Here is a 10,238-nt window from a genome sequence, read left to right on the forward strand (position 1 = left end):
GACCACCGTCCAGCCCCTCTCGCTTTACGGCACGTCGCCCGCGGCGGCGGTGGCGGTTACCATGGGGACAGGGCTTGGGTGGCAACCGTAACTAGGGAGCCGGAGTTGGAGGAAGCGGCGGCACCTGGAGACCCCGGAGGTAGCGTAGGGGCCCAGGGCGCCGGACCTTTGGAGGACGTGGGTGGGCGCGCTCTGTGAGTCTGGGGCCCAGCCCGGCGGGACCTGGTGCCTCGCGGGGGCGGGACCCTCACCCCCGCGGGGCAGCGCCGGGCCTGGGCGGCCGGGGGTTGGGGGGACGGGCCGGGGGTCGGGGGCCGACACCTGAGCAGGAGGGAGGAGCCGCGCATGCGCAGCACGGAACCGCACACCTGCCTCCGCTCCCCTAACCCTCGGCAGCTAGATTCGCCCGCAAAGGTTGGCATTTGGAAGAGGCTCCGTGCCAAGGCCCTAGACTTGCCATCTGCAGTTTTTTGGGTGGCGGAAGGGAGCGGGAGCGGGGTCTGCTGCCCCCCACCTGTGTGGTCCTGAGTGAGCCACTTCCACTCTCAGAGCTTCAAATTCTTGCGTCGGTTGTAAGGAATGCATCGGGAGGGAAAAAGGCTTTTAAACTTCTGAAACGCTCGGTACCCTTTTTCCCAGGCATCATGGGCCGCGGCTGTGTTGAGCGTTGTTCGTATGCCACCGAAGCTTCACAATGACCCCAGAATTGGGGGGCGGTTACTTTTATTCTGTCTGTGAGCGCATGTAGACCCCGGGGCATAAAGTCACCTGCCCGAGGTCTCCCAGCAGGCGCGCGGGACCTGGGGCGCTCGGAGCGGCTGCCCGCAGAGCCTGTGGCTCGTCGCCACCGAGCCACGCGGCTCCCTGGGCCTGTTACGGGGACTGTCGCCAGCGCCTGGGTCGCGCAGGTGGCTGCCCGTTGGGGGAGCACCTTTAACGTGAGTCGGAGCGCTCAGTGGCCCCCAGAAAGACTAGGGGCCCGGGGCCAGCGTGCTCACGGCTCGGGCCGGGCTTCCCAGGAGCAGGGCGTCGTCTCCTCCCGGGGAACGGAGCCGGGATGGGGCGCCTTCACCCGCAGCGTCGGTCACGGGAGGAAAGTGGGAAGCGGGGGCCGTGCGGGGTCTCACGGCACCGACTCCCCAGGGAGGAATGTCACATGCGGAGGAAGACCCCGCGGACCACGCAGAAGATGGGGCGGCGGGGACGGAAGAGCAAGAGGAATATGGGCCGAATTACCGTCCAGGGGAAGCAAACCTGCCGCAGGAATCAGAAGATGACCCATTAGCATGGAGACGCTCTCAGGGGGAGGGGGAGGGGGAGGGGGAGGAGGGATGGGAGGAGGGGGAGGAGGGATGGGAGGAGGGGGTGGAGGGGGAGAGGGAGGTGGGGGACGGGGAGAAGGGGGAGGGGGAGGTGGGGGAGGGGGAGAAGGGGGAGAAGGGGGAGAAGGGGGAGGGGGAGTGGGAGGAGTGGGTGGAGGGGGAGAGGGTGGAGGGGGGCAGGGAGGAGGGCAGGGAGGAGGGGGAGAGGGTGGAGGGGGGCAGGGAGGAGGGGGAGAGGGGGGAGGGGGGCAGGGAGGTGGGGGAGAGGGGGGAGGGGGAGGAGGAGTGGTCGGAGGGGGAGGGGGAGAGGAAGGAGGGGGAGGGGGAGAGGAAGGAGGGGGAGGGGGAGAGGAAGGTGGGGGAGGGGGAGAAGGGGGAGGCGGAGGGGGAGGTGGGGGAGGTGGTGGAGGAAGAAGTGGGGGAGGAGGAGGGGGAGGAGGGGGAGGGGGAGGAGGAGGTGGGGGAGCAGGAGGGGGAGGAGGGGGAGGAGGGGGAAGGGGAGGCTGTGATCAAGGTAACTGAGGGAAAAACCAAAGTGAAGGCCCAGGAAATCACCATGTCCATGCCCAGTTTGGAGGAACTGACGCTGACTGATTCCCAGTCAGTCATGAGAGATTTTTTTCCGGTAAGTAGCAACTGTCATGCGTTCATTCCCTCCTTCCATCATTCATAGCGATTCATGGAATACTCACCCTGTGCCAGGCTGTGGGGATACAAAACCAAGTGGGACGCAGCTCTTCCTCTCTGAGCCGTGGGGTGTGTAGGGAGGCCGACTCCTCGCCCAGCCGTATCCGGCAGTATGCTAAGGGCAGAGACGGAGAGGTGTGTAGGAGATATTTTCCAACAAAGGACAACTTAACACAGCTTAGAGGGTGGTCAGGGAAAGCTTCCTGGAGGAGGAGCTGACTTTAAAGGGCTGGAAGGGGTTAGTTATAAAATATGCAACAGGAAGCAAAAGAGGACCTGTTAGCATGGAGAGAGGGAGGAGCAGGAAGGAGGGAGCAGGAGGCCATCCAGGCTCCTTTTCAAAACATCTCATGCCCAGCGGGCGTGGCTCAGCCGTTGAGCATCGGCCTAGGACCCAGGAGATCGAGGCTTGATTCCCGTCAGGGGGCCTGCAGGAGGCAGCTGGTCCATGACTCCCTTTCATCACTAATGTTTCTCCCCCTCCCCCCCCGCCCCCGTCCTTTGCTCTCGGAAATCAATAAAAACATTAAAAAATAATAAAAACTAAAAACACTTCATAATTCCAGTGTGAGGCTAACACTGAGCCCCGCTGATTAGGAAAAGAAAGGAAAACAAGAATGCACCATATTTGGAATCAAAATCTCCTTTTATTTATTTTTAAAGAAAACCCAAAGAGGTGGCGACTCCGAGTACTCGTCGCAGCTGGGGAGTTCGAGCACCATGAGCTCCCAGTTAGACTTCGATTTGGAACTGGTCAGCTCTGAGGAACAAGTGCTCAGAGCCCTTGGAAGTCAGCCCTCGGGCGAGCTTGGGGACAAAACCGACCAGATGCCCCCATATGAACTGGATCAAGAAAGGGGAGTCTCAGGACCAGAAAAGGGTGAAAGGAGACCCGAAAAAAGAGTATCCTACTTCACCGAGGAAAAAGCGAAAGAATTCCAGTCCAGAGTGAGCGCCCTGAAGGGCTCACTGGTGTCTGCCACCTATGAGAACATTTTGTTTCAAAAGGACGTCAGTGCCAGCGTGTACCCCTTGGTAAGTGTGACATGCTTTGCGAGAATTGTGAAGGGGGGGGATCTTATGCAGGTGGAAAACACAAACACCACCAGAAAGATCCTTTTTATTTAAAAAAATATATTTTTTTATTGATTTCAGAGAGAGGAAGGGAGAAGGGGAGAGAGAGAAACATCAATGATGAGAGAGAGCCGTTGACCGGCTGCCTCCTGCACGCCCCCTGCTGGGGATCGAGCCCGCAACCCGGGCATGTGCCCCGATCAGAATCGAACCTCGAGTTCTTGGATCCTAGGTCAGTGCCCAACCGCTGAGCCACACCGGCCAGGCTGGAGGACTTTCTTAAAGTGATCTCTCCTGTTGGGCTGATGCTGTGAAACCCTCCTCCAGGGACGCCCGCCGGGAGCGCCCGGGGTCCCAGCGCTGGGCCGGCACATCGGTGTCCTGCTGGTCTCCCCTTTGCCTTCCAGACCATGACTTGGAAGTACGGGTGGAACAGCTCCCTCCCGGTTTTCTACATCCAAGACAAGAAGCAGAGGGTCCTCCTGTACGCCAGCGCCCACACCGCCGTCATCTACAGCGTCCTCAGGAACGACCAGCGTCACCTCCAGGTAGGCCGCTTGGTCTGGTGGTGAGGCCCAGAGGTCGTCTCTGGCTTGAACACAGCATTTTGGTTCCTTTTTTAAAAATATGTTTGTATTGATTTCAGAGAGAGGAAGGGAGAGGGAGAGGGAGGGCTTCGGTTCTCAGGCCTGTGTGTGAGGCCCCGAAGGGAGGCCAGCGTGCAGAGTAAGCGAGGGGAGACCAGGAGGGGGCACCCGGGCTGCTTCCAGCAGGGAGCGCTACCTCTCGATTGTGTTTCTAGAAGCTTCCTCCATTATGTGGGGAAAGGATCAGAGTGAAAGCAGAGAGACCAGTGAGGAGGCTTTCTCTCCAGAGCTGCTCAGAGACCGGATTGCCCCTGTTTTAGGGAGATGCGGCCAGCAGGGAGGCCCACGGGGGCTGGGGATGGGGAGTCCTGTGCACCCAGTTTGCCAGCTCAGTTACCAAGCAGGGCACACTCCTGCATTGCACGCCCAGTAGGGGGCGTGCAGGAGGCAGCCAGTTGATGTTCCTCTCTCGTCATTGATGTTTCTCTCTCCCTCTCCCTTGATCTCTCTCTCTCTAAAATCAATAAGAGCTTTTTTGAAAGTTTGAAAACCACTGGCTATGGACAAATACATGGGAAAGCCTATGGGAGCAGAATTTCTAGCCAGACGAGCCTGGAAAGGGACTCTGTTCCCTCTGTGGGGCCCCAGCCTTTCCTGCCGATACCAAGTCTGGGCCGCATCCTTGACATTTCAGAGCCTTTTCTCTGTCTCCGTAGGGCCACCCCAACGTGATCTCCTGCCTCTGTGTCAGCGAGGACAGGCGGTGGATCGCCACGGCTGACAAAGGGCCCAACTGCCTGATAATTATATGGGACTCCTTCACGGGGTAGGTTTGGCACAGGTGGTCTAACTTTTTAAAAAATATATATGTTTTTATTGATTTCAGAGAGAGGAAGGGAGAGGGAAAGAGAGAGATAGAAACATTAATGAGGAGAGAGTCACTGATCAGCTGCCTCCTGCAGGCCCCCCACTGGGGATCGAGCCCGCAACCCAGGCATGTGCCCTGACCAGGAATCAAATTGGTGATCTCCTGGATCCTAGGTCAATGCTCAACCGCTGAGCCACACCGGCCAGGTGGTCTAGTTTTTCATTATGTGGTTATGTCATAACATTTTTTTTAACAATTCCCATATCTATGGAGATTTGTGTTGTTTCCAGGCTTTTGCTATGAAGGCCAAGTCACAAGGAGCAGGAATGACATCGCTCTCTGTACTTTCGCTATTTTTCCTCTAGGAGAAGCTGCAGAGGTGGGATTGTAGGGGCTCAGAGTATGTGCATTTAACGTGTAGAGAGATAACAGCTAGACTGCTGTCCGGGGAGCCCATGCTTGCTGACGTCCCTGCTTACTCAGGAGAGCACCTGTCCCCCGAGAGCCAGGGCGCTGTCCTGGGCATCATTCATCACATGTGCATCTTTCACGCCTGGCACGGAACTGGCACACAGTAATGAAGGACAGGCCAGAGCTCGCGAAGAGAGCAAGTAGCACTTTCACAGGCCACCCTATTTAGTTTATTTCAGTTATTGGGGTAAAATTCACGTAACATAAAACTAAACATTTAAAAATGAACAGGTCAGCAGCTTTGAGCACATTCACAAAGTTGTGCAACCACCACCTCTGTCAGGTTCCGAAACATTCTCATCCACCCGAAACCCCCTGCCCATCAAATAGTCACTCCCACCCCCCACCCCCAAGCCCCTGGAAAACAGCAGTCTGCTTTCTGACGGCCTGTTCTGGGTGTTTGATGTCAATGGAATCATACACTGGTTTCTTTCACTCAGCATTGTGTTCTCAAGGTTCATCCACATCGTAGCAGGTGTCGGTGCTTCATTCCTTTTCATGGCTGAGTAGTATTCCACTGTATGGACATACCACATTTATTTATCCACAGTTGTTATGCTTTTGAAGTGGGTCCCTCTGGGAACCCAGGCAGGCCCAGCAAATGCTTGCCCCCCGTCCTGTCTTGCAGGATTCCCGTGCACACAATATTCGACAGCTGCCCGGAAGGTAACGGCATCAGGGCCATAGCCATCACCCGCGATGCCAAGTACTTGGCAACCATCTCAGATGCTGAAATCCAGGTACAGGGACCTTCGGGGTGGCCTCAGTGGGCGGGCTGGCCAACCCATCCAGAGTGTCCCCAGCAGTAGCTCTGCTCAGGCCACGTGGCCTCTGTGATGCTCTCCGGGTGACCAGACTCCACAGTGCTTTGTCAGGGGCTCCGTGCTCACAGCTTAGCTCCAGGTGATGCATTTAGTTAACAAGTTGCAGGGTTACCCCCCGTGGTGTGGTGGCTCCAGCGGCTCTCCCGCCTGCTCTCACTTGCAGAAGGTTTGCATCTGGAGGTGGACTTTGGCCGCAGAAACACCAGCGTGCACCCTGGACCTCCCCAAAGAGTACGGCTTCCAGGTGAGTTCAGTCCCAGCCTGTAGGGTTGACCTAAACATCTCCCCGGGGATGGCTCACTGTCTGTTGTGTTACTGTCTAGTTTCTGCATTTCATGTTTCCCTCACTTCTGTAGTATCTGCGGGGTTGATTTTGGGGAAGGGAGCCAGGCACCCCTGCAATTCACCGCCTTGGCAGGACGATATTTTGCAATCATTCCAAGCTCCCAGTGGCCCCGTCAGATTCAGAAATGTGTACGCAGCGGTCGTTCCCCTGAAGGACACAGAGAACTGGTGACTGCTGGTTTACTTTTACTAGATGATGAACTATAACAAATGAGACTAAATAAGAAAGGGAATACATTGAGCCCGTTAATCTTAACACTCAGTATTTAAATCATAGTCCTATTGCTTATAAAATGCCATGTCTTTTCTGTTTTATGTTCCTAGACAGTTATTTATTTTCATAAAAATGTCACTTAATTTTAACGTTTCACTGAACCAGAAAAAAAAACAACAGGAAATTTATTGTAATGGAATACATCTCTCCATGTTTTATATTTCAGAACTACCTTATTTTTAATCCAACAAATAATAAAGAATTGGTGAGCAATAGTAAAACACAGATAATATATTATTTGTGGGTAAGTACAAATATTTCAATTTGTTTTAAATGTAGTTAGTTCTTCTTTTGGAAACCAGGTCTTTTTTTTTTTTTAAGTAATGGTTTTTTTCTGTACTTACCAGAATGAAGAGAGAGATATACTTACTCACAGCGCCCCACTCTTAACAGAAAAAGTGAGTATGCCTGTTGTTTTTTTATACATCTGATTTTGTGGCAAATAAACACGCACGTGTAAGCTCAGTCATTTTCAGCTACTTTTCATTTTTATTTATTTAAAAAATATATGTTTTTATTGATTTGAAAGAGGGGGAGAGAGGGAGGGAGAGGTAGAAACATCAATGATGAGAGTCATTGATCGGCTGCCTCCTGCACGCCCCCCACTGGGGATCGAGGAGCCTGCAGCCCGGGCCTGTGCCCTGACCGGGAATCGAACCCTGACCTCCTGGTTCATAGGTGGACGCTCAACCGCTGAGCCACGCCGGCCGGCTAGTGCCCTGTTTTACGTAGTACAGGCTTAACAAGGAATCTGAGGGGCGCATCTATGCACAGTACTTAATTTTCACTGATGAGAAAATAATTTATGATCACAAGGAGACAGGGAGAATTACTTTACGGTATCTTACAGCTCGGGGGCGCTTTTGCAAATGGAAGGCATAAGTTTCCTTATCAGCCTCTGAAACCTCAGTGAGAGAAGCGGGACAGGTAGGAGCAGAGATCGACCGCTCTGTCATTTGCTTGAAGCAAACAGTTTAATGGGCAGAGTACACAACCCTTCGCTTGATCTCAGCAAGTGAGGTTCAGAGCTGCCTGGACCAGAGTAATGCACACGGGGGAGCTTTTTTTTTTTTTTAGCGATTGCTTTGTGTGTGTTTTCGTAACTTTTTGATCTTGTTTTTTACTATGTTTCAGTGTAATATTATAAAAGGCTGTGTGTTGATAAATGTTTTGTCGTAGATGTTATATTTTATATTTACATTACCAACTGTAACTCAAAACCTGCCATATGAAATGCAGACATTCAACAAGCTGGTGGGAAAGTTCAGCCAGTCCGTCTTCCACCTGAATTTAACACAAATGCTCTCGGCCACCACGGAAGGGAAGCTGGTTGTCTGGGATGTGTGCCGCCCGCCGGCCGCGGCCTCCGCTTCTCCGGCCCTGCCCTTTATCAGACCTTGTAAACTGGTCCATTTGCAGAAAGAGGGCATCACCGTGCTTACTACAGTTGACAGGTAATCAACGTAACTAAAAGGTAGCTATAGGTGACTGTAAAAGTGTTTTATTTCTTTTAAAAGACCATCAAAAAGTAAAATTTTTAAAAATTTTACTTTTTAATTTTTAGAGAGGAAGGGAGGGAAAGAGAGAGAAACACTGATTTCGTGCAGGAGGCAGCCAATCCGTGACTCTCTCATCACTGATGTTTTTACCTCTCTCTCTCCCTCTTCCTTCCTCTCTCTGAAATCAATAAAGATATTAAAAAAAAAAAAAACAAAAAAAAAACCAGACCGGGACGGGGAGCCCTTGAAGGGAAACACTTGTCTCTGAGTACATTTGGCCCATTTTGCCATTTCTGTCCAGCAGAGGGCAGGGAAAGACGTTTTAGCCGATGACTGAGCCCACCTGCCTTGCTTATTAATCAGAAACCTCATTTAATCACTTTGTGTGCATAAGAGGAAACTCACCCCCACTGCTTCACCCTGTGATTAGAATTATGTCAGAGGCTTAAAAAAAGCACGCCCCTTTGGGACGGACTGGAGATAAAAGCCGGTTTGTCCCGCCTCTCCGCCTTTGGCTGTGGTGAGGGACAGGGCTTTACCGTGGCTCTAACAGCAGGGCCTTCTTATAAAGTGGCTCATGTCCCGCTGGCAGCTCGTGCGACTTTGGAGGCCTGCTAGACAGACTCTGTTGTCATCGGCAGCCTTACGGTGGAGAAAGTAAGTCACGGGGGCTGATCTTGGGGGGCAGGGAATCACGGAGCAGAGAGCAGGGGCTTTGTGTTGGACACGCCTGGGTCCCCGCATAGTCTCACCCTGTGACCCTGATAGGGTTGCCAGGCGTGAGTATGTCCCGTGCAATACTGGGGACGTATTGAACACTATAAGATTACCCGTTGTTTATCTGAAACTCAAATTGAACTGGGCATCCTGCATTTTTATTTGCTAAATCTGGCAACCTCAGGCCTTGAGCAAATTTCTTAACTTCTCTGAGCCTTAGTTCCCTAGATGTAAAGGGAGTAAGAGTAAAATCAGCCTCACAGGGCAGAGTATTAAGTGAAGTTTTTACAACACGTGGAACCCAGAGCCTGACATATAGTTAAGTGTTCAATCGATGGTGCTTAGGCCCTGGCCGGGTAGCTCAGTTGTCTAGAGCGTCACCCCCCTATGCCAAGGTCATGGGTTCCATCTCTGGTCAGGGCACATACAAGAATCACCCAATTGCCCTGGCTGGTGTGGCTCAGTGGTTAGAGCGCTGGCCTGCGGACTGAAGGGTCCCGGACTTGTTTCCGGCCAAGGGCAGGTACTGCGGTTGCAGGCTCCATCCCCAGCCCTGGATCCCCGGCCCTGGTTGGGGTAGGCGCGGGAGGCAGCCGAGCGATGGGTCTCTCTCACATCAGTGTTTCTCCCTCCCTCCCTCCCTCCCACTCTCTCTGAAAAGCAATGGAAAAAATATACCCTCAGGTGAGGGTTTAAAAAAAAAAAGTGTCAACCAATGGATACATAAATAAGTGGAATAACACGTCAGTGTTTCTCTCTCTCGCCTCTCTTTCTCTCTAAAATCAATTAAGTTTTTTAGTTTAAAAAAATGTTTAAAAAAATATGTGGCACTTATTACTGTTACTTAACGCACAGACGTTATTCTGCATCCCAGCTATATTGTCACAGGTGACATCAAGGGCAACATTAAGTTCTACGATCACACCCTGTCTATCGTTAACTGGTTCAGCCACTTCAAACTGAGCTCCATAAGAACGCTGTCTTTCTCCAAGACCCCGGCCTCCGCCCCCACCGAAAAGTCAAACTACCCTCCGGACTGCACTCTGAAAGGTGACCTTTTTATCGTAAGGTGAGTTGTTAATGAATCTAGTCGTTTGAGTGGGTCAGACGTGATCAATGTGTTTCTTTTATACATTTTTAAAATATATCTTTATTGATCTCAGAGAGAGGAAGGGAGAGGGAGAGAGAGAGAAACATCAATGATGAGAGTCATTGATCGGCTGCCTCCGGCACGCCCCCTGCTGGGGATCGAGCCCACAAGCCCGGGCATGTGCCCTGACCGGGAATCGAACCCTGACTCCGGGTTCATGGGTGGACGCTCAACCACTGAGCCACACTGGCCGGGCCATGAACCATTAATTTCATCTGAAGAATCTTCAGTGGCTGGGAGCTGGACGGGGCTTATCCCCGAGCTCTAAGCCCTGCTCTGTTTGGAGCCCGTCGCCTGTGGGCCGCTCTGTAGTCCCAGTGGCGCCACTAACGGGGTCTGATAATTAACAGCCGTAACATTTCCAGGCGGAATGACCCGCGCATCCGCTCGATGGCCCTCCGGCATCTACAGGCGGCTCCG

At 52.9% G+C, this 10,238-nt stretch overlaps 1 protein-coding gene across 1 annotated transcript in view; it reads left to right on the forward strand.

Annotated features, from left to right (window-relative positions):
- Positions 1-345: 345 nt before the first annotated feature.
- CFAP251 (cilia and flagella associated protein 251) overlaps positions 346-10,238 on the forward strand; it is a 23,089-nt gene continuing 13,196 nt past the window's right edge. The window contains exons 1-11 of the mRNA XM_016219017.2: positions 346-414; positions 1,837-1,947; positions 2,673-3,044; positions 3,491-3,631; positions 4,387-4,496; positions 5,638-5,749; positions 5,997-6,077; positions 6,619-6,696; positions 6,800-6,850; positions 7,692-7,906; positions 9,543-9,737. Coding sequence (XP_016074503.2) covers positions 346-414; positions 1,837-1,947; positions 2,673-3,044; positions 3,491-3,631; positions 4,387-4,496; positions 5,638-5,749; positions 5,997-6,077; positions 6,619-6,696; positions 6,800-6,850; positions 7,692-7,906; positions 9,543-9,737 — 1,535 coding nt within the window. The remainder of the gene's footprint in view (positions 415-1,836; positions 1,948-2,672; positions 3,045-3,490; positions 3,632-4,386; positions 4,497-5,637; positions 5,750-5,996; positions 6,078-6,618; positions 6,697-6,799; positions 6,851-7,691; positions 7,907-9,542; positions 9,738-10,238) is intronic.

The sequence above is a fragment of the Miniopterus natalensis genome, chromosome 20, assembly GCF_054644295.1.
Source record: "Miniopterus natalensis isolate mMinNat1 chromosome 20, mMinNat1.hap1, whole genome shotgun sequence".
Taxonomy (NCBI): Eukaryota; Metazoa; Chordata; class Mammalia; order Chiroptera; family Miniopteridae; genus Miniopterus; species Miniopterus natalensis.